The 23839-nt window shown below is 57.9% G+C and overlaps 1 protein-coding gene across 19 annotated transcripts in view; it reads left to right on the forward strand.

Annotated features, from left to right (window-relative positions):
• Positions 1–23839, forward strand: part of FOXP1 (forkhead box P1) — a 515936-nt gene that overhangs the window by 453328 nt on the left and 38769 nt on the right. For all 19 annotated transcript variants that reach the window (XM_079122626.1, XM_079122625.1, XM_079122642.1 and 16 more), the window contains one exon: positions 16516–16620. In XM_079122626.1, the coding sequence (XP_078978752.1) occupies positions 16516–16620 (105 nt within the window). The remainder of the gene's footprint in view (positions 1–16515; positions 16621–23839) is intronic.

Genomic DNA, 23839 nt, shown 5'->3' on the forward strand with positions numbered 1-23839 from the left:
TGGCAGGTAAAAATATTTACTAGGTCTCTCCTGGAGGTAGAGGATTCCTAAAACAGAATGCACTTAGGATCTGGAGCTGCACACAGTGCGCAACATGAACGCCCTGCTGGGTTTGCGCACCAGCCGGTGCCAAGCCAGTGTGGCTCCCTGGGGGCATCCGGTCGCTGTCTTCCGCTCAAGCAGCACCCCTTTTCTCAAAGCCTCTCCAATGTTTTACCTTCAGTTCGACCATTAGGAGAAGTTTTATAACTCTCGTGCCTCTCCGCTGCGTGGCTCTGCTGAGTATTTGTTCCAAGGCTTCCTTAAGCATTTGGTCCGAGGTTTCCTTCAACTCTGCAGAGCCCATGCTGGGGGACCCTGCTTCCTCCGAGGCCATCATACCCTTCTCAAAATGCAGTGACCCCAGTGGGGCCCTGTTGACTCTGAGGTGTCACCTGCCTGGTCCCCGGCGGTGACCCTTCACGGCCGTCCTCACCTTTGAGGGCCCTGAGCATGCTGGTTGCTGACTCTTCTTTTCCCGCCCTCCCTCTTATGGGAGTGGGACAGTGCTTGCATTTTCTGCAGCCCGTAGTTGGCAGCAGCCTTGAAGTAGCCCCTGAAGGATTTTGTCGGCTGGTACGCTTCGGACAGTTTCATTTGCTACAGTCTCTGCTTTTGATTTGTGGCCACTTGACTTGTGGCCATGTATTTGACTATAGAACCATAACATTCATGTTTATGGGCCCTAATATTTTCAAAAGACAAGGAACTTTGAAATGTGGACATGCTTGATGTTTTGACTTGCTTTTTTTTTTTTTTTAAACAATTCTGTGTTGATGAATAAACGTCGGCATTCTAGGTTTAAATGCTAAAATTCTAGAGGTTCGTTTTGGGGACTGTTAATAGATACTCAAGTCTTTAGGTTTTGCATGTCCTCATGTCGATGCAGAGCCTGTTGAGCCAGAAATTTAAGCAGTAAACTCTAGTTCCTGTTATTCAGAATAGTTCTTTCTCATTTTTATTTTTCACAAATCAGAAAGTGATTTGCTTTTCATTTGTTGGTTTGTTTTATTTGAAGGACGGAGCAAAGTAGGGGCTCCTAAATCTTGCTTTCCACCAGGGCATTTTGAGGAATGTGCAAACTCTTGCACATTGTGACTGCTCCCACCTGCCAATATTCATGGAAGCTTCTCCGTGGTCTGTAGCAGAGGTTGGCAGACATGACGCGCCAGCCTGTTCAACCCACTGCGTGCTTTTGTAAATAAAGTTTTACGGGAAGACAGTTGTGCTCATCCATTATGTGTTGCTGTGGCTGCTTTTGCTCTACTACAGCAAGCTCGAGTAGTTGGCCCCTCAGACATCCTCTGTGTAGCCATGTTTGGAATAAGTATGCAACTCTGGGCCTTAACCATTAGACCTGCTTGTCCTGTTTCACGTTTCCCTCAGGGGTTCGAGGAAGCACACAGCCTTTTGGCCCTTCCCATGCAGACTTGGGATCCCTTGCTGGAAGATGGCATGTGGGAATTGGCATCTGCCATGCATACCTCGGTTCTTGCTGTGCACAGGCTGCCGGCCAGCAGCTTTGCCATGGGGTGGACTCCTGTTAGGGAATCCAGGTCTCAGACCCATCCCAGACCTGCTGAACCCAGATCTGCATGGTAGCAAGGTCTCCAGGGGTTTGGTGTGCATGTTCAAGTTCAAGAGGCAGTGCAGGCAAGATGTTCAGTGGACCTGGGTTTTGACTGTTTGCAAGAAGAGAATTCTACCACCCCCACCCCTGCCCCAGATTTGATTAACATCCCAGAAATAGTCCACACAGCCAATGGCTTGCCATCCCTGTGCAGGCTATTGGAGGAGCAGGGTTGGTAGAAGGACCAGGCCCCCGGGCCCCTGTCCCGGGGAGCTCCTGTGAGACCTGACTGGAGGTTTGCAGTTTGTCTGTGGGATTTCGGGCAGAAGTTCTTGAAAGTCCTTTTTTTCTCTTCTCTGGGAAATCTCAACCTGACACATGATGGTGACAAGAAGCAGCTAATGACTATTTGTGTGAGATGCTGTGCAGAAAGGACTTGACTGAGGGCTTGCTACTGATAATCCCGTTCCATGCATGGGGTATGCTTCCCCCTGCACAGATGTGCAGCTGGGGCCAGAGGACCTTAGAACTCACAGGAGCCACACTGATGGTCAGTGGCCATGCGTGGACCAGACCTGAATTCCTCAAGTCCTTGACTCCCAGGTGAAACCCCCTGGGCTCCAGCCCAGACCTTAGATCAGGGTCCCTGGTGAGTAAAGTGGGGGAGGGGGTTCCAGACCAAGCCTGGACCTCCCATGGCTGAAGCCTGGGGCTGGACCTGGCCATGCAGCCACTGCTGTCCCTCCTTGAACCTCGTCTTTCTACAAGGAGGCAGGTCAGCAGGCCAGGAATGGAGTGAGCAGGTTGGATGGTGGAGAGCAGGCTGGCCACATCTTGCCAGGCATGTGGTCAGGTGCAGCTGCAGCGGCCTAAAGTGCAGGTGGTCAGTTTGCAGCATCCTGGTGCCGTCCGTATGCAGCAGCAGAAGGAACCTGCTGAGGGCAAAGACTTCCCTTTTCACGTCACAAGCACCCTCGGTGGCTCGTCAGTGTCTTGTGCCCCAAATGCGCTGTGGGTGATTGGCACCCGGCGGCACTCCATGGGGCTGTCAGTCACTTGTCCCAGCACTTAAAGCCGGCTGCGCCTGGGTCTGAGTGGGAGGAGGGTTCTCCCCGGCAGTGTGGCACACGTGCGGGAGGCCAGGGTAGAAAATCTGTAAAATTCCGGCACGCCTTCGCAGCAAGGTTTATGGGTTTTCTTGACTGTTCACTTTGTGGGGTGATTAAAAAAAAAAAAAAACTCGGCCATTATCCCCTAACAGCTGTTGTATCTTACCTCAGTAAAGTGCCTTTTATCATACCCAGCATCATTAGGCTCCATAAATCTTTTCCTATTTATTGTGCTTAAATGATAAATGCCTTCTAATAAAATGACATCATTGATCTGAAGAGTCGGGTCCATGTTGGAAGCTTCTCCTAAATTTGGTTGATGTCCACTTTTTTCCTTGGGACACTGCATGATATGAATCTCTACCATGGGCTGTTCCATGCCTAGCGTGCCAACTTTTCCACCCAAAATAATGTTGGAGCCCCAGTTTCCTGGACATCCTTCCTTGACCCACGGCCCTGGCTGGTACAGGTTTTCTGCCGAAGCCTCTTGGTAGCTCACCATTTTCCAGGTGTTCTTGTGGGTGGAAGGGCCTGTGTTTACACACCCAGGGTGTGAAGGAGGGCCCCAGCCAGAGGAGAGGGACAGCCAGCCCCGCGGGGCTCCCTTGGGCTTGCCCATTGTACTGGTTTTACTCTATTGCCTGCAAAAGGTTCTTGTGGGAACGCACACCTTCACCACCTGCATTCGGTGATGGAAGCTTTTCTCTGGTGGCTGTTGCAGAAGAGGAAGCAAAGAGTCTCCATCCTTCTGGACACGGCTTGGAAAAGCCCTTGTGTCTTTGCGATCCGGCTGGACGCTGGCTTCTCCAGCCAGCCCCGGTTCTGGATGGGGGCACTGAAGCTGGGGACTTGGGAGGAGCGTCTTGGGGAGGCGGTCTGGTGGTGCTGTCTCCTCTGCTCCGGCTGCCTTGCCCTCAGCCGCGCGCAGGCCTTGGGAGGAGCCCCCGCCCGCGCTGGCTCGCTGGGGCAATGCAAATGAGCACGTTACATATGTACAGCATTCCCAAAGTTCTTTATTCCACCCCCTTTGTAATCGGCCCGGCCCTAAGTATATCATAAAGTATATTCTCCTCACTAGAACAATGGTGGGCGCTCACAAAGGGAAGTTGTTAATGTGTGCTCCGGCTTGTCACTCCTGCCTGCGTGAACACACAAGATAACCATTCCTCTGGGAAGCTATTTCTGGAACTGAGCAACAGATACGCTAGCCAGAGAATCCTCCTCGCTGCGATCTTCCTCTTTGTGTGTGCTCGGGAATGACATCCCGACGGGCTCCCGGGCCGGCGCACATGCCGAGCACAATCGCCACGGCCCAGGTGGCGTCGCAGGGGACAATCCCCCGGGCACGTGTCGCCAGGAGTTGTACAGCTTGTTCAGTGTCTCTGTCCATATGGCACCGTGGCCCATTCGGGGGGCTGCACCCGGGGCGCTGCGGTCAGTGCCGTGTAAAGCCCAGGCTCCTGCTGCCTCCCCGGCGGCTTTATCACAGGTCCGAGCCGCGGGGGCCCGTGTGCCCGGCCACCCCTGCAGCCGCACGCTCGGCCTGGCCACTCCCCCACCCACCCTGGTCACCTCTGAGGGTCGCTTGGCCACGTAGGCCCAGCGTGCAGGTCATTGGGGACGCGCAGGTGGGCCTTTCCGAGTGGGGGTTGGAGGGCGGTCGGAGGGCACGGGGCGTGAGGACGTGGTGTTCCCTCTGTGACCCTGTCCACCCCCCTTCTTTTGCCCTTTTAGACGTGGCAGCTGTTTCCACTGTCCAGCTGGCACTATTGGGCTCGTTTTTGTGGGTTGGTGTTTAGGTCTTGAAATGGTTAAAAGGGGGCTGGAAACCGAAGCCAGCCTGAGCCGCGCAGGCCGTGCAGCAGCCTCAGTGCAGGGAGGCCTGGGCCGGCCGGGGAGGAGGCGCTCTGGAGGCAGCAGGCGGCCTGCCTTGCTGTCACTGTTTGTGTTCTTGTTTGGTAAACAAACAGACCCCATGGCAACTGTGGCGGTGACATGATACTACCTGCGAGACTTCCCTCAACAAACACGCCTTTGTGACCTTCAGACCTCATTCCCTTTACAGTCCTCAAGGAACCCGTCTGTGCGGCGGCCTCCTCCGCTCCTCTCTCCTCCATTCCTCCTTCCCCTTTTAAACTGCTTCCAGGCCGGCCTCCGAGGCTCTCGGCCGCCGTGCACGTCAGGTCTGGGCTTGGGTGCCGGGAGGACTCGAGGGCCGGCGGCCGCCGGAGAGCTTCCCGCGGCTCCTCGGGTGTGTGTCCACGGAAGCCCAGGTCATCGTCCACCCAGCAGGCCCCCCGCTGGGCCCGGGCCCTGCTGCCTTCCCCTCTGCGGCCTTCACAGAAGCACTCAGGTCCCCGGAGCCCCCGTATTCGACTCGCATTCCTCCACATGAGTCACATTTGTGACGAGAACAAGATGTCTCGTGTTAAAGATCGGTGTGAGAAATAAATGGCAGTTTACTTTAATTAGAAAAAATTGACACCAAGAGCTGGAATCATCCAGTGGCGTTTGAATAAATTAGAGGCTGGAAGAGACAGAAGTGAGGAGGAGCTCACCGAGGAGGGACGGGACATCGCCCAGAGTCAGGCAGACTGTGCTTCTAAGTGGGACACCAGCCGGGGACAGTACCAGTGTGCCTTCAACAGGCTAGCCAGGCACTCAGCGCCCGCCAGGTGCCCAGCTCCGGCTGTCACAGCTGTGGCCCATACTTACCTACCGGTCTGGCCACGCCTGTCACTCTGCCCCTTAACAGACCTGAAGAGGAAAGTGCGCCCCCTCCAGGCTAGGACTCAGCAGAAGCAAAGGCCCCGGGGCAGAGGCAAAAACAGAACTCGTTCCACACGCAGGCTCACAGCATGCAGAGCACCGCGTTGGTGGCAGCTGCTACGGCCACGCTCCGCAGCTGGACTGCAGGGCGGCTGCGGCTTGTCACTTCATCTCAGTGTGTGTGGTTTTCCAAATCCAAAGTGGGCATGGTATCCAGCCTCGCCTCAGGGCAACCATGAGGATGGAGTGCGGCAACGCCTGCTCTGGGGCTGGCGCATAGTAGGTGAACGTTGATCCACCACGGTCGATGATTTGGAGATTATGTAAAAATAAACTCAGGCTGCATTTGTTGGACGTGCATTAAATGCTAACTCTGCCGTTCCTGGGGATTCAGAGCTACAGAGTTCTTCCTCTTACTGACATCATGGTCTAACTGGAGACAGGTGTGAACACAGACATCTGCAGGCCCACATGGGCGTCACAGCAGTCCAAGTGTGAACCACGGCAGGGCAGGGCACACTGGGGCAGTCCCAGCTACTCAGGAGGCTGAGGCAGGAGGATTGTAAGTTGGAGGCCAGCTTGGGAAACTCAGTGAGGCTGTGGTTCAAAATAAAAGAGAAGGACTGGGGGCAGCGCTCAGTGTGAGAGCACCTGGGCTCAATCCCCAGGACCAGAAAGAAGATGTACGTAGCAGGGTGGTTCTGTGGCCAGAGTGTTACCAGTGAGCACGCCCACAGGCCTCGGGAGAGGTTTTTAGTACGGTGAACTCTGAGGAAAAGTTTTGTCGTGGTGTCTGCCCCTCACAGCCAGCTCGCCAGCCTGGCTCATGGTGGCGCTAGGTGACGTCGCAGAGACTGGATGCAATATTCAGGAAAAGGCCAGCTGAGGAGGTGTGGAGGTCGCGACCCACCAAGAGCGGTCATGGTTCCGCCAGCCTTTGGCCCCAAGCGCCATGGGAGACCTGGGTGGCCTCTTTCCATCCCCGTAGAGGATCCAAACCGGAGAACGTCTTGGCTCCCGGGGAGAGTGGATCTCGGCCTCAGGGCTGCGGGGCCTGGCCCACAGCACGCCTCCCCAGCCAGTCCCCAGGGACCATCCTTTGAGAACCGCTGTTCTGCCCCTCCTCGGGGCACCTCTGAGCCTCGCCAGTGCCGCCCCAGGTGGCTGCGTTCGTCTGCTGAGGTTCAGAGGGCCGAGGAGCCACCTGGATGGCGACAGTCAGGACTCGCTGGGTTTCAGTGCCCACGCGCGCTGTCCTCAAGCCTGGGCTCTGGCGGCACTGGTCCTCTCTCCTCTGAGTGCTCTGGTGCTGCCTCTGGACGTTTCCTTGGCGTGTCCTGCTCCAGTCCTCTGTCCTCGATCTGTCCTCGAAGCAGCGAGGCCCCTACTGATACGCCCAGGCCCACCATGGCAGCTTTCACATTCCAGTCCCTTGCTCAGCGATCCCCGTCTCCTACACCGTGGAATCCGGCAGAGCCCGTCCTTCCCAGTCCATGCCGGGGACTCCAGCCTCTGCAGCGTTCCTCACCATCAGCACAGAAACTGAAAACGCTCTCCTCCCAGACCACTCGTTGATCGCGTGTGTGCACACGTCCCAGGCTCCTGCCTGTATTAGACGTGAGCTGCCAGCAGGTGAGACGTGCCTGCACGCGCGTGTGCGCCTGCGCCTCTGAAAGTGACATCAACAGGTGCACGTGGGAGTGACGTCCCGCCGGCTCCTGAATCGCAGACAGCCCCGTTTGGAGGTTCTGATCTCGGAACCCACTGGGGTGCGTGCCACCAAACAGGCCTTTAATAACGTTAAATACCCACTTAAGCGGGGAAGGCGTTTACCAGTGGACGTAACTGAAGCAATGTAAGAGACGGAAATCGGGGTGCTCAGGGGAAGTCGGAGGGACTCTGGTGGGGAGCACAGGAGCGTGACCGGTGCGGGCGGTTTGCCTCTGGCGGATGACGCAGCTCGTGCTGACTCCCATGGAGCTGGTGGAGGAGGAACTGGCAACTAGCATTGGAAATGTCGTGGACGCTCTTTGGTTTTCTGGGTCCCCAGTGGACCAGAACCTGTGGACAGGGCGCTGCTGGACCTTCTGACCCACCAGCGCAGACACACGGCCCCTTGCATCAGGGACTTTTAGACGAGTGTCCCTGTGTCTGGAAGGCGTTCTGATTTCCCAGCAAGACCCAGTGTCGATGCAGCCAGGGGCCAGCCCTGAGCGGAGGCCGGGAAGAGCCCTTGCTGGGGTCCAGACCACAGGCCAAGCGCCTCTCCTCACCCTTTGCCCTCATTTGTTCAGACGCACTCGGTATCTGTGGCTGCTCTGTGCTACAGACCCACCAGCTCCAGTTCCCTGCTGGGCCACACCGCAGGTGTCTGGGAACCCTGCTGACGTTCTGCCAGTGGGGCTGGGAGCCGGGGCGTGCCAGGGCGTGCCGGAGGAAGGGCTGGTGGCGAGAACGACCTGCTGGCAGGCAGGACCTGCTGCCTGGCCCTAGGTTCACGGTATTTGCAAGGCAGCCCCTTAGGAGTCACCTCGATGGTCCCCATGCCAGGTGTTCCTTGATCCCTAGTGACAGTTCAGGTCTTAGGAGGACTGGGAGCATGCCCTGCATCATTGGGCCTCTGTGGGTCTTTGTCCCAGAAGCCAGCATGACCCCGAGGGTCTCCTCTTCCAGAGCATTCAGGTGAAGTGCTCAGCAGAGCTGCGTCCCCTGAGCTCAGTGAGCTCCTCTGCCCTGGCTGGAAGTCCTGCCGGACTCCGTTTCTCAGCCCTCCGTAGGGCCGGACTAGGTGCCCCGTTGTCCTGAGGTGCCTGCCGTGCTAGGAGGGGTGGCATTTTCTTTAAAGCAAGTCATTTTTGTGAATTTAATAAATTGAGTCTCAAAATACAAAATGACACCTGTGAGACCAGAGGTAGGACATGCTCGATGCAGTTTTTTCTCTTTGAAATTCTATTAGTCTTTGAAAATGAGCATTTTGCCCCCACTAGACCCCGGGGTGACCACCCCTGAGAGCACATGGGGAGTGGGGGGCTGTGCTGGGCACCGTCACTTTGCAGAGGCGAGGGGCCTGGACTGACTGTGCCAAGTGGGTCAAACCCTAGAAAAACGCAACCCTCACACCTTCCCCAGAAGTTGGCCGGAGGCTGTTTTTCCATCTGCGCGTCCTTTGTGTCCCGGTTCAGGGATGGGAAGCGAGCGTGGAGCCTGCTGTTCTGAAAGCCGACCTCGAGCTTGGGCCCAGTAGGTGCTGAGGTGCCGTCAAGCCCAGGGGTGATCCTTGGCGCTGGGGTGGTCCTGAGGGGCGTAGCAGCTGGCAGGCAGCACCCTGCGAGCGCCACGCGGCCGATCCCTGCCCACGCGAAGTTGGTGCTGGGCACACAGGAGCAGAAGGTGGCCGCTGCCCTGTGCTAGCTCCCTGGAACCTTCCCAGCTTTGTCTTGTGTGGGTATTTTTGAAAGCCAGAAAAGAGCCCGTTCCGTGACCCTTCAGCAGCGGGGCCACGCTGGGTTTGGTGGCCCTCCTCTGCTCCTTGCCTTCCCACCCGGAATTCATCAGAAGGACGCGTCCCGAGAGTGTCCTTCCGCACAGCTGCTTCTCAGTGGCTCCGTGAGAGGAACCCTCTGAGATCCGTGGTTCCCAAGCGATGGTCCCTGGTCTCGTGACCCTGCCCCCCCGGGAACCTGTCAGCATGCCAGCCCAGCCCTGCCCCAGACCACAGAGCTGCCTGTTGGAGGGTCTCCAGGTGATTCTTGCGCATGATAAAGTTTGAGGGGCACCGTTGTAGGAACGCGGCGCGAGGGCCGGCCCAGACACCCCTCTGGGCCCCGTCTGTGACCTGAGTCGTCCTCCCGCTGCCCTCCCCTTTTGCCATAGCTACATATGCGTGTGACGGGCACTTGCTTAATCTTTTTTCGTGGACTAACTTAAATAGGTTTCATAAAAAGCTGCTACTGAGGAATCAGGGGCATCTGATGCCGTAGTGGATCTCTCCCCAGGACGCCTGGGCGCGAATCCATAACTGGGCAGCCAAGGGTACCCGTGCAGCAAGGGCGCCCCGCGCTCCCTTTAGGATGATTCTCAGTTCAAGAAAGGGGAGAGGGGAGAAGGGCCTGGCCTCCGCGGTGAGCAGCCTGCGTTTCAGAGGCGGCGGCCGTTGGGGTGGTCCTCCCACCGCCAGCCTGATGTCGAGAGCAGATAATAACAATAATCTCCGCCATTGTTTAAAAGCACAGATGTGGCACTTAATAGACTCATTCACAAGTCACTCCACTTCCAAGTTTTGCTCCTGAATATCGTATCACGAGGGAATGCGAAATCCTCTAATTAAACATGATTTGAAAAGCAGCAGAAAATTGAGATGATGAGCGTTCTGGGGAAGGAGAGTCAAGGATTCCCTGCGTGGGAGCGGGGGAGCCCGAGCGAGCGTCCTGCGGGCGCCTTGCTCCCTCCAGAAGGGCCCTCAGCGGGGTGAGCGAGACACCCTTGTCCTGTGGTAGGGACGTCGGGCAGTGGGCAGCCGAGCCCCTCGGGAAGCTGGCGGATGTGTGCGTGTTCCTATGCGGTGTGCCCGGGAAGCCCCGTCCTCGCTGGGTCCCGGCTCTGCCTGTCTGGGGTGCAGTCAGAAGCCCATCTGCTCCCAGCAGACCTCTCCTCACAGTTAAGGAGAAGGTCGCCGTCCGGAAGCTGTCGGGACAGGTGCATGTTGGGTCCTGCGGCACCTCTTTTGCTCCTCCTCGGGCAGAAGTGAGACCTCCCCTTCCCCTGCTCCACGCTGGGCCTCCGGGGACCTGCCTGTCCTGTTCCCTTCTCCACGAGGCCACGCGTGGACGCCAGCTGGTTTTGAGGAAGGGACGATAGTGTGAAAAACCTAAGAATAATCTCGAAGATGGTAAATCAGGCTGGGCGTTGAGGGGGCCTCCCTGCTCTTCTTCACGGGGTCACTTGTGATCAGCCATCGGTGTGGCTGAGCGGGTCACGTCCAAGTGATCAGCCATCGGTGTCATGTCCAAGTGGACTGACGGTGTAGTTCACAGATATCTGCGGTTGGGTTTTTTATGATCATCATTTGATTTTAAAACCAAAGCCCTGTTCTGTTCTCACATGCAGCCTCATTGTGGGGAAGTCCTTGGGTCAAATCCGTTCAGACCCAGGAAACCCCTGGCCTGGCCTTGGGTCTCACTGGATGTGGGAGCAGCTGGCAAAGTCGCAGGCCTGTGAAGTGGAGAGAGGAGGAGCAGGAGGAGGACCCTTCCTGTGAGTGGCCACTCGAGAACTGAGTGAATTCATGAAAGGGTTTTGAGATGAGGGTGGCTCGTGGGGACCCTGCGGAGTATGACCACAGGCTGGTGCCTCATGTGGCTGTCATTTCTGGGGCCGTGCAGCGGGGACGGCTCCCCAGGCACCTGGCATCTGGCTGAGCTCCCTGTGGGACTGGGAAGCGTGGTCCTCTGCCATCCAGACCAGCAGGCCAGCTCTGGTGGACACTGGACGTTGCCGTGGGCCCCTCCATGTGGCTGGCGCCCTCTCGGACCCTACTTGAGTCAGAGCATCAGTGACCAGGTGGCCATTGGTGCCACCTGAGGCTGCCCTCAGCCCCTCCTTGAGGTGGCAGATGGAGGGCAGGGCAGAGGAGCCACTTGCCCTGCGTTAGCACAGCTCTAACGACCAGGGAGGTCTGCACCTGCCACTCCGCTGTCCTCCTGGACAGAAACACTGTCCCTGAGAGAACGGGGACGTCCACCCCATGGGAGCTAAACAGATCCACGGGGCACGTTCTAAGGGATCTTCAGCACGCAGCCATCCAGGACCTGGGAAAGACCCCCGGCACTGGTTCTTCAGGAGATGCGCCGTGGAGGTCTGCCGTGGGCCTATGAGAACGTCACTGCCCACCCGTCGGATCTCAGAAGACGGACTTCAGGGAACAAGCACAGTAACTTTGGAAAATCAAAAGAAAGTGAAGTTTCGAAAAGGCCTCTGGTCCTGGTCAGCTGGTTCCAGGGTCACGAGCGCTGGTTGGGTTAGGACAGCGTCCTCCTCACGTGCTGGGGAGCAGCGTCCGCAGAAGGCAGCCGGAGCCTCTCCTGGCTCAGAGTGGACGGTGGAGCCACGTGTGAGCCGGGGCTGTCCACGGAGAGCAGCCACAAGCACCGGCCCTAAGGGGCCTGGGTCGGGCTATATTTTCTTAGATACAACAACAAAAGCGCAAGGGACCAAAGGGACCCAGATACAAGGGACTCTCCGTGCTTCCCAGCCGCCATGAGACTGAAAGCCAGCCAGAGTGGAGCGGCTGTGGGCAGGGTGTCCGAACCCAGAACATCCACGTCTGCATTTTTTGCAGCTCAACGATGCAAGGACAACCCAGCTATGAAGCAGGGAAGACCTTGAATGGACATTTCTCTCAAGGAGCCGCAACAACGCAGCGAGCAGAGACAAGCACGTGCACAAAGGTGTCCCTGGCAGCACTGTCCACAGTAGCCGCTGTGGACGATAGCCCAGGGATGGATGAAGAAGACGTGCTGTGTGTGACGGAATAGTATTCAGGCATAAAAAGGAATGAAGTATGGGTACGTTCTAGAAGGTGGGTGGATGAACCCTCTTACGCTAAGCGAAAGCGTCTGATTTCGTATGAAATGGCCAGAATGGACGAATCTCTGGAGACGGGAGGTAGGGAGGTGGCACTGTGATCCGCAGGGGTGGATGTCTGGGGAAACAGGAGTGACTCCTGGTGGGTCCAGGTTTGTTTCGGGGAGCCATAAAAGTATTCTCAAACGAGGCTGTGACGACGGTTATAGAGCTCGACGGACACACTCAGAACCAGCGAAGGAGGCGCTTGGGTGTGTGGACGGTGTGAAGTGTGGCCAGTGAAACCGGAAGGAGGAGCACGGGGTCCCGCATGCTGAGTGATGGGTGGAGGTGACCATCTCCCGTGACCTCGTCCGCCGGGTAACTTGCTGCGGCCGCAGACGCGGCTCGTGGTTTGGCAGGGTTTGGGTAGTGGGCACGGGGGCACCTTCTGCTGCAGATGAATCAGAAAGGTAAAGAGGAGGAAAACGGGTTCGAAAAGGGCAGAAAACGAGTCAGGGGGAGCGTGAAGACTGGCCTGAGGACGTGGCCACCGCCCGGCGAGGGCTGAGCACGTGCTGCGGGGGAGGGACACTGGCGTCTGCCTCCTCGGAAGACGCCTCCCCTCGGCACCACGGGGCAAGTTGAGCTTGTGGCACTACAGGTCCCAAACTTGGGAAGTCGTCCTCGCGTTCGCTGGGCTGGTCAGGGTTCTGGTTTGAGGATTGGGTCAGGGAGGGAGCTGGGCGTGCAGCCGCTGAGCCACCCAGAGGAAGCATCGCCGCCTCGGGGGACCGTGAGGCCCGGCCGGGCGCTGAAGGTCGTCTGCCACTGCACGGGAGGAACAGAGGAAGCAAGAGTGTCCACTGTCCTGGTCACGCCCCGCATCGGGCACCGTCTCGTGCCATCCTGCTCCTCGGCTTCTCATCTGAAGTCCGTCGCCATCCTTGTGTTAAAACTGCATTCGACTCTCACAGAGAATCATCCAGAAAACTCTGAGTCGACTGGCTCGTCTCGAAAGCAGAGTGTCTGTGCCTTAGGTTCCAGGTTAATTAAAGCTGGAAGGGTCTTGCCAGTGTTTTCTGTACTTTTGCTAAATTCTTATCTTCGAGTACGAATTAAAGAAAAAATCGGCAAGCACTAATCGAGTGTACCGATTAGAAAATCGAACGAAGGACACGGTCACTGTCTGGTGTTCTCGAGTCTCCCCAACGTTCCTCGAGCCGCGCTGTGTGGGGGGCCGGGTCTGCGGCGATGGCCAGCGATCCTGCATCTAGGAGTGTCCACCCAGGGAGTCCATCGTAGAAACAAAACAAAAAGCCTCCTCCTTCCACCACGGGCCCTGAACGTCTCAAAGGCCACCTCCGGGGCAGGCACGCCCAGATCCCCTCTGAGCCCAGTGAGCCGTTCTGCGCCCTGGCACCAGCAGGCCACGTGAGTGGGCAACTCGCGGCCCAGGGACGTGTGTCCTCGGCGCTGGGATCACGCATGCCGCCGTTGCTCACCCTGTGCTGGGAGCTGAGTCGACTCGTCCAAAACCCCGTCCTCCTCAGTTTTTGTGTCCCTTCCCATCCCTTCTGAGCCCAAGGTTCTGCCCGAGGTCTCCCGGGCGGGTCAGCAGGTCCTCCCGTGGGACGGGGCCAAGTGTCTTCCGACTTTGGATGCCCCTGGCTGTCCGCAGGGTCTGCTGGTTGTCCTCGGGCCCTTGAGGATGATACCAAGTGGGACTCGAGGGCGATTCCTAAGAGAGGAGTCTTTATTCAGGCCTTGAAGCCGTCACAAAAATAACTGAAGCGTCCATGCAGGGTTTTGTCACAGTGAACCCAGCGGCGATGCGTAGCTCTGAGGCTTTAATTAAAAATAAATGAAACAACAACAAAAAAGACGCTGATCCTGTCCCCAGAAGTAGAAAGGGCTGGGATGTGGCTCAGTGGGTAGCCGCCCTGGCTTCCATCCCCAGTCCCCAAAGTAAACTGCCCAGAGAGCAGGACACGCCCACGTCGTCTCTGGTCACTCACAAACGTGCCATGAATGTCCGTTACCTTCTCTCACATTATGTCCAGCACACACCGCCTCACGCAGGAGGTGCAGCCGCGTGACCCTTGACCGTCCCTAGCCCGGGGCGTTCCCTGTGTGCCCCGCAGACGCCTGGGTTCCAAGGTGGAGAATCAGGGAAGGCGTGAGGCGCGGCTGAGGAGCGTGGAGGGGCTACCGTGCGCTGGTGGCAGCTCTCGTCCAGGGAGCCTCCCGTCTCCCCAGCGGGTCTCCCAGCGGAGGTCGCTCCCACCTGGGATGTTGGGCCGGTGCCCGTGACTTCCAGCATCACTTGCGGACCTACGGAGCGGGAGGGCACCCCGCGTCTGAGTGGGTGACTCGGAGCCCTCAGCTGGAGCCAAGAGTGTGCACTCGCCCATCACCAAGTGACGTTCTCAAAGACGGGCTGATCACGTGAGAAGCTGGTGGCAAAATCACTCAGGTGTAGACAGAACAGTGTGGTTCTTCGCGCATCCGTTTATCAAAAGCGTTTGCGTTTGTGTGGGTTGTGGGGCGGTTTTTCCTTTTCAGTTCTTAGCACGTTTTTCACAACACACATACTTACAGAAGTACGAGAATTCTTTCTAGAACCCTGCGGGTCTAGCCCAGGGGCAGGTGCTTGCTTAGCCTGCAGGAGGCCCTGGGTTCAACCCCAGTACGGTAAGAAATAAAGGAACGACATCCTAGTAAAGTTAAGGAAAGTGTGAAGGATTGCCGCTGCACTTTTTCATCTTAGACCATGAGAGGAACGCGTTTGGGGTTTTTGGTTCGTTCGTGATTTTCTTCTCTCAGAATAGGTGAGAGTTCTAGGACGCTTGACGTTTTCTTTCTATGTTGTCAGCAGCTGTTTTTTCTAGATGCCTTTTTAGTTGCAGATGGACACCACACCTTTATTTCTCCGTGTTCACGCGGTGCTGCGGAGGGAACCAGGGCCTCACCTGGGCCTGGCGAGCGCTCCGCCCGAGCCCCAGCCGCGGCCCGGCCACGGCTTTGGGTTCGGTTTGTGTCCTGTTTCACTGGGGCAGCGCTGCGTTCCCCGGGTCGGGGCGTCGCGCCCGCTGACGGCTGCCGCCCCTCTGCCCCGCGCACCCGCCTGCCCGCTGGCAGACGTCTTGTGAGGGGCGCTTCCTGGACTGGCTCTTGGCTGAGCTTTGTCTTGCTTCGGGCTCCCTGCCTGCTTCCTGGTTTAGGGCAGAACACTTCATCGCTCTTCACGAGTTGCCCTCCATTTCTGGCAGAATCGTTGAGCAGCCAGGGAGGACCTGGCCGCCCCTGCCGAGGGGCCGCTCTGTGTGCCCGAGCTTCCCCGCGTGCTCCTCCTGGGGGCTCCTGACGCTCTCCCTGGGGACTGACCGCCTTGGAAGTCGGGGACAAGTGGTGTGAGCGGGCCCGCACTCCAAGGGTGTGCCTCGGTGGCAGATAGGAGCAGGTGTCCCGAGGGTGACATAGACCGCAGCCCCGCGCGCTCATGTGTGTGTGTGAGATCACACGTCACTGCCCTCGAAGCGCCAAGTCAGGCCCAGGCAGCCCCGGAGGTTGCCGGCCGCCCTCCCCCGCAGGGAAGGTGCCCTCCAGGAAGGAGGCGCTCGCTGTTGGCTCTGCATTTCCATTTGATGGGCTCCGGTCGTGGAAACGACTGTAAAGATGATGTGTCTGGAAGAGTCTGGATGCAGAAGCCCGGGAGACGTCGGAGAGTAGGTTCTCCGTGGCGCGCACAGAGCCCCCTCCCCAGCACCACCTGCCTCCCATCAAAGCGCCCGTGACTTGGATCCGCTGCCGGATCATTCCGCGTCGATTGGACCCCTTGGATCCGGTGCCGGATCATTCCGCGTCGATTGGACCCCGCTGGGGTGTTGGCCCCTTCCTGCTCGGCCTCCCCGTGGGAACGGCAGCAGGGGGATCCCGCTGCCCGGTCAGCGTATTTTCTAGAACCGGGTCGTGGGCTGGGAGATGGGTTCCTGCCGCACCGTCCGACTGTCGTTCTCAATTACCAACTTGTACTCGGCTCGCCGAGGAGACTGCGTGTGAGCGCGTCTGCGGCGGCCGTGTCGGGGGAAGCAGGAGAGAGCTCTGGGGCTCTGGCTGGGAGAGGCGACCCACAGCCGAGTAGGGCGCCGCAGCCTCTGCAGAGCCTCCGCTGCCCAGGCCGGCCTCTCCCCAGCGGGAGCCCGGCGGGAGCACGGCGGGCACGTGTGTTCCTCCCTGGTGGCCGTGGCGCCCCAGGGTCTGTGCCAGCCCTGCACTTCACACCTGCCTCCAGAGCACGAGGCGGAACCAGTGAGGGCTCCGTGGGAAAGGGCAGGCGCCTCGCCTCCGCACCGGGCGCCGCGCGTCCCTGTCCCTGATGTCCACAGTGGGCGGGCCCCGTCCCGGGCGTCCTCTGCTGGGGTGGCCCCGGCGGCACATTCACGCCTGTCTCGTGCTCTCTTTCAGCCTGTCCCACGAAGAGCACCCGCACAGCCACCCTCTGTACGGACACGGCGTGTGCAAGTGGCCCGGCTGCGAGGCCGTGTGTGAGGACTTCCCGTCGTTTCTCAAGTAAGTGGGGCCCTGACCTGTCCTACTGCTGTCCCCGCGTGGCTCTCGCTGGGCTGGCCACGGGGCTCCCTGACGGAGTGGCCGCGGGTCCCCCGCCCCGCTGGGTCCAGCCACAGTGAGGGGTCCCCACAGGGAGGAGGGCGATGGGGACCCTGTTGGGAGCCTGTCCTTGGCGCTTCCTCGGCGTGCCCGCCGTTTCTTTTTCAGACTGGGGGCGACTTGGCTCCCGCTTTTCATTTAGACGGTCAGATCAGTGGCACCCACGCGGCCGCCTCGGAGGGCGCGGCTGCGCGTGGGCCCCTCCTGGGCTGCGATGCCGAGGCCGTGGCCGGCAGGACCGCTCCTGATCTGCTCCTTGTCTTAACAGCCTTGCTCCTGACCGTTGTCCAGCCTCCGGGGCTCGGAGGGAGAAAGCAGCTCAGTCCCGCAGTTCCCGTCCCAGGGGAGCGGCCACCCCTCGGCCCCGCGCACCCGCCAGATCTCGGGGAGGCACCAGGGGTCCCCATCTGGCTGGAGGCAGCCGCTCCTAAAGGTGCCACCGGCCTGCTGACTCGCCTGGCTCCCCCGCTGACCTGCGGGCTGAAGGCCAGGCGGGTCCCATGGCCTCTACACGGAGGCAGCCGCGCTCCTCCTGCTCTCTGGGCGCAGCGCTTTTGAACGTGGGGCAGGGTGCTTTCTCTGAAGCTGTTCTCCCTCCCTCGAGCCTCAGGGAAGAGGCAGCCCATTCGCCCAGGGTCTCCCTGCGGGGCCTCCCTTGCGGGGCTAGCATGACTCCCGGCAGGGAGGCCGCCCTGAGACTCGCCTCCAGGCACCTGCGAGCGGTTTGGTGGATGTGGCTTTTTGATGAACGCAGATTCATGATTTAAGCGCTAGAATTAGAGATGTGCAGCGCGAAGCACCGATCTTACGTCGTCATAAATAAATGGAGGGAAGGCCCCAAGTAGGGCGGTGAGGGCAAGGACGGGGCGGGTCGCCTCCCAGGCCTGCGTGCTCGGGTCCAGACGAACCCAGGGTCAGGGACGATCGTGATTCAGCAGCAAATGTTGTTATGGCAAAAGAGGAGAGGACCGAAATCGCATTGAGCGTGGAGAGCTGCGACGCTCTGCTCTAAAGGAAGCCGCAGCCCTCCGTGATCACCGGGCAGATGGGTGGACTCTGCTTCCTTCTGCATACAAATCCCCTCCCGATTCCTGTGCTGTCCCCTCCCCCTCATCCGCCTCAGTGCATCCATATGCTGAGAGGAAAGGGCCGGGCAGGATACCCTCCCACCTCCAGGTCCCGCTTCTGCACTGGCCCTGGGAGAATGTCCCCCGATGTCCCTCCCGTAGAGGTGGCGGATAGACGCGGGTAACTATGACTTACAAAGTCCCGCCAGCTGAGGAAGGGCCGTCCACACCACGTGGCCTGGATCCACCGTGGCCTCAGAAAGAGGGTGCCAGGCTGCGGTTCACCCGCTGGGCACTCAGTGGCCAGTGCATCCAGGCTGGCCGTCCTCAGAACACCCCTGGCCTGAGCTGACGGTCGAGACGCCTAGGACTAGGTGTTGGCGAGATACAGATCTGCAGACAGACGGACGGGAGGTGTGTGTCTGTAGATAGGTGCGAGATAAGATCTAGAGCTGGGATCAGATGTGGGGGAGGGATCAGCGGGCGGAGGGAGCCGGTCATTCCGAACTTCCCGTACTCGAGGGAAGGACCTCGGGACCCTTGGACAGGGGTCTGCGCTTGATTCCCGTTGAGAAGGTCCCTGTCACCTCTGAGGACTGAGGACGTCGGCTCTGGGTCTGGGCTCGGAGGCCACCTGGTAGCTTTTGGTTGTGTTTTGGCTCGGCAGGTCCCAGCCCCCGGGGGCCCAGTGTAGTTGGAATGACCACTGTCAGCTGGCAGCAATTGCTTGGCTCTTTCCTGTTGCTTGTTAGTTGACTTGTATTTTTCAGAAGACTAGTTTGCAAGTTGTACAGACCTAACTTGATTTGGCTCAAGGACAACCAGACCCGACCTACAAGTTGGGGATGATAACTGGCTCCTGTAAAAGGGGAAGTGCGGTAGTGCTGCTGGCTTCAGGCACGGCTGGATCCAGATGCTAACGCGGGCTGTTAGAGTATCGATTTTCTGTGAGCTCTGTGTCCCCTTCATTCTTGGACCCGGTCCAAGTGGAACTGTTGAGCGCAGGCTCTCATTGGTCCAGACCGAGTCCTGTGTTCTAGGCTGGAGCCAGTCACGATGCAGCACCCAGGCTTGCCTCACACGTCAGCCCCCAGAGCCCCCAGAGCCGGAGCCACTCACGCTAGGGAGCCCGCAGGGCACCAGAGACCCAGCTAGGGAGCCTGCAGGGCACCAGAGAGAGAGACAAGCGCCCTGACGTGGGAAGGACGCGCACGCGCCGAGGAGGGAGGAACCCTGTGGAGCCAGGGCTCTCGGCTGTCCCCTGGACTGCACGGGACTGGGCTCAGGAGCGAGGTTCCAATGGTCAGGAAGGCAGCGCGGCCCCCTGTAGTGGGCCCTGGGTCAACGCAGGGGAGCCAGCCGGTCACCTCGTAGCTCTGGCTGGTCTGGAGGAAGTCAGGGCAGCTGGCAGGAGGACTGGAGGAGGGACCTACAAGCCTCTGTGGCCCAGGGAGAGCCACGTGGCTCCTGAGAAGGTTCTGCCTCCCGAACGTGCCTCAGCCGGCGTTCAGCCTTCTAGTGAGAGCTTGCAGTCGACGGCCCTGCCCCCAGGCCCACTCCAGGTCTTTCTTCGTATTGACTCATTTAACCCTGGTAGCCTCCTGATTGGGACGGCTCTGTAGCATCCTTACCGACACATAGGCTAAGGAAACCACGGCACAGAGGGGACAAGTGCTTTACCTGAGGTCACACAGCCAGCGAGAGGAGGAGGCAGGGTCTGAACACAGGCAGCGTAGCTGGGGCCCAGGCAGTCTGCTTGCGGACCGTGCTTCACTTGTTTGTTTGTTTTTGACAACTTGCTTTCTCCTGAAAGCAGTGGATACAGGAGCATTTTGGAGAAAGGCAGATGAAGTAGTGCGGCCACGTACCTCTCCCGAGTGTCCTTTGATGCAGTCCAGCAGCAGCCTGAGGCTCGGCGACGGGCCGTGCTGGTGACGGCCTCTCGTCACTGGCTGCCGGAGCTGGGGGGCATCTCGTGTAGAGTGTCCAGCCTGCTCGCGGACGCTGGGAGTGTCCGCCCCCCTCGTCTACCCAAGTGTATTTCTCAGGAGGGGCAGCTGTAAATATCCGCGAATTCTGACCTCGCACTTGAGGAAGGGGTTGTGGCTGTGCAGAGCACGGATGTGTCGGATCAGGGGAGCCTCTTTGTGTGTGTGTGCTGGGAGCCGAACTCACGGGCTCTCGACTGAGCTGCAGCCCTGGTACTCTTCTAACAGCAAAATCAATTAATTATTTTTAATTTTGAGACAGAATCTGCCTGCATTGCTGAGGCTGGCCTCCAACTTGAGATCCTCCGGCCTCAGCCTCCCTAGTGGCCAGGATGGCAGGCGTGCCCCAGTGTGCCCAGTTAGAAGAGACCTGTTTTTGGAAACATTTTTAATCGTGACTTTTTGGTGAACTGACCCCCACGGCCAGGTCCCTCAGGTGCAGGGATGGTGCATTTTCCCCAGGAGGAAGCAGATAGCCGGTATCCCCAAGCTCTGCAGGCGGCACCTTCTGTCAATAACTCTGCTCTGCTCCTTGGGGAGCCCCGGGGTGTCAGGTGCTGGGTGAGGCGGGAGCCTGGCTGTGCCCCTTGAACGGTGTGCTGACCTCTGACCCGGGGCCACGTGTCTGTGTCACCCCGTATTTCTGGCTGGGGATGCTTTCACAGCCCCTGGACGCTCGCTTCCTGGGTTGGGCCCGTTTGGGGTGCTCTGCGTTTTTGGGGTGCCTCCTGCTCGGCAGGCCCTGTAATCTCACTCCCTGGCCTCAGGTGCCTGGTTTCCTGGTGCAGGACGGCAGCTTTGGTAACTCACTCTGGCTTCTGTGGCTCCTGGTGGCGAGATGGAGCCGCCCCGGGGGCGGAGCTCCAGGTGACAGCCACGTGCCGTTCACAGGCACACGTGAGGCTCCGGTCTCCCTCCGAGCCCCCCGCCTCCTGCAGTCAGGCCGCAGTGCTGTCCCCGTGTGCGCCCGGCCATCTCAGAGGTGGACACTCTTCCGGGAGCCGCGCCCTTACCCTGCCTGGAGGCAGCAGACCAGGCCGGCCTCGCGTCTGTGTGGCTCCGAGGCCGGAGTCCTCCCTCCCTGCTGCTGTGGGCTGACTGAGAGCAGCAGGTGCTAGGCTCCCTGGTGACATCGGGGCCCTGCGTGGCTGGGCTCCTCGGGCAACACAAAGCAAACACAAGCCGCGTCCGGAGGTGACGCGCGGGCTCCTAGCCGCTTCCTAACGCTGGCCGCCCGTTCTTTTTTTTTTTGCCAGGTAGGAGACAGTCTTCGCGGTGACAGCCTGGGGTCTCTTTCTTGCCTTTCCTTAAAGAGAACACGTTTTAAAAGGCTCGGCCTGCCGCGATGCCTGGCAAGGTGGCGGCGGGCCCGGGCACGAGCCCCTTCTGTGTCTAACTGAGGAGGTGAGGTCCAAAAATCGGGCCATGCCCGCGGGCAGGCCGGGTCCCACTGTGCCCTGGTCGGGTCGCCCGGTCTCCGGCTCCTCCTGGAGCCCAGGCCCTGCCCGCCTCCTGACTCCTGTGAGGCCCTGAGTCGCGCAAGGAGAGGATCCTCCCAGCCCTGCTTGGTATTCCACTTGGCGTTTCTTTTTCTTTTGACTATTTTTCATGGAGAAAAGCCCCATGCGAAAACCAGAGATTCCTTTGCGTGTTAGTCAGACACATGTGATCTATGAAAGCCAAAGTGAATCCGGCGTGAGCTCGAGTGGAAGACTGGCAGAGAGACCCCGAAAGGAAAGGCCAGAGAGGGGCCGCTCGCCCTCTCCGCCGGGCCCAGGGCCACAGACGGTGGGAGACATTTTGTGGGGACCTGGCTTTTTAAGGTTTTCTTGTGTGAATTTTACTTTTCAAAACTGTGAGGAGCTGTGTGTGAAAGGAACCGGGAGTGTGCTCTGTCTGTTTTCACAAGTGTTTTTATCATGGTAACATCTTGTTTACTTTAGTTCCCGGCCTAAAACGACTTGGAACATGTTAAGAAAACATTGCGAGAAAGCCCGACAAAGAGGCCTTTGTGGAGTGGCCCGGCCAGGCTGCGGGGATCACAAAGGTGTTAACTTCCAGCCCCTTAAGCACTTCCACATGAAATTCCAGCAACTGTGTTTGTGGTTTTGGAAAAACAAAGTGCATGTTAAAGAAGCCAGGTATACGCCAATGCGTGCCGCAGGAGCCGGGATCATAAATGGTTTCAAACCCTCCGTGGCTCTGGCCCGCCCGCCCGCCTGGTGCAGAGACCCTCCCCTGGAGCTGAGCCTGAGCCCCAGTACCAGCCTCCCCCTCGGGTCCAAGGCGAGAATGGCAAACTGCCTTTTTGGAGTTTTTTTTCTTTTTTAATGAAATTGACTTCTCTCCTCACCCAGCCTTTTTCAGTTGTCTTAGAAGAATGAAAATTGGGTGTTACCAAGGGAAACATCTTTTTCCCCTTGAAACGTGGCTTCTTGAACCTTGTTGACTCTGCTCAGGAGTTCAGGACCTGCCCCGGTGCTGAGAGGTCAGCGCGGCCCAGATCCCACAGTGCCCTCTAGTGATGCGTGGGGTACTGGAGGGAGAGGTGGCAGGCCTGCGCACCACTGCGCTCCGGGAGAAGCAAACAACCTTTGAGCACTTTTTTTTTCCCCCCTGACAGATTTTAGTTAGAGATGCAAATGAAATTTAAATTTTCCTTATGATCTCAAAAGCATTAGAAATATTTTTGAACGCGCTTTTGCATCTACAGCTGCAGATGTATACACGCACACGTATGTTCCGGTAGGTAGGTTGTTGTGGGTTCTTATATTTTTAGAGTCTTCGGTTAAGCTTAGGTATTTCACGTGATCATTTCCGGCATGTAATTAGAAGGCATTACTTAAAAGACAGGGATCATCTTTGCTCCATGCTTTTATTGACACTGTCTACCATATTATGGCCATGTCTAAATGGTAAAATTTATTATTAGCAATAGTGTCACAAAAGTCTGAGACAGCGATTTTCCTTTCAATAAAAGTAGTTAAAAACCTTTTAGAAAATCCATAATTTTGATTGCTGGTACTTCATAAATGTATAACTGGTACTTTTTAGCTGTCTCTTTAGGGAAAAATGAGTTTTATCACCTGCGGTACCTGGGTTAATGAAATTGTGTGTTGGAATTTAGCCAGGACAAAAGATGAGATCATTCTGAGGCACTAATATTGGCAACAGGTCTCATAAAAAGCTCTGACTCTTGAGTGAAGTATCATTCGATTTTTTTTTATTATTATTATTTTATTTAAATCGAGAGGTTAAGTTAGTTGTCATTTTCGAAGTTTCTGAACTCGTGAGATTCTCGTCTGGCCTCACGTTCTGAGCCCAGTGGCCTGCAGACCTGGGCAGAGCCAAGAGAAACAGAGACACGTCCATCAGTGCCTAGCAGAAGAATTTCCCCGCCTCAGGTTTCAGCCCCAGTTCCTGTTCGGCCCTGTACAAATCACGACTCTCAGCTCAAATTTGAAATAATGCTGCTTTCCCCGGTTCCTCCTGTGTTTGATTGTTTGTGGATATTAGCTGTCCAGGAAATCCCATACCTACAGATATAAATCCAGAATGATCTTGTTTTTCCGCAGCCAGCCCAGGATGTATGAGACAGCTATGATGATTTGTTAATTTTTGCGACCTGTATTTATTTTATGTGTGCTGTATACTCAGAGGGTGGAATCAGCTGTTGAAAGAGTCTGGGCTTCTCGCACCCGGAAAGCAGGCCCTCTCCTTCCCCTGCCCTGCTCCGGAGTCTCTGGCTGTGTTTATGGAAGGGCCGTGGAGTGTCCTGGTGTCTGCTCCTTCTGCGCCTCTTCCCTCGTGACCCAAGCGGTGTGCTCTGCCCGCCCGGCTGTGGCTCAGCCCTGTCCAGGGTGGGTCTTGGGAGATGGGCAGACCGAGCCGCCTTCTTTCCAGATGTTTCCAATCCACGGCTCTCTTAACTGTGTCATTCCATCCCCGTCTTTGTGGGGGTAGACTTTTCCCCCGGTCAGGGATTAATCTTCAGATTTAATGTGAGGGTAGGTAGGGTTCTGCCTCTTTCAGATAAGGAAATTTCATGATGGTCTTGAAGAGGAA

The sequence above is a fragment of the Sciurus vulgaris genome (genome assembly GCF_902686455.1).
Source record: "Sciurus vulgaris genome assembly, chromosome: 19".
NCBI lineage: Eukaryota > Metazoa > Chordata > Mammalia > Rodentia > Sciuridae > Sciurus > Sciurus vulgaris.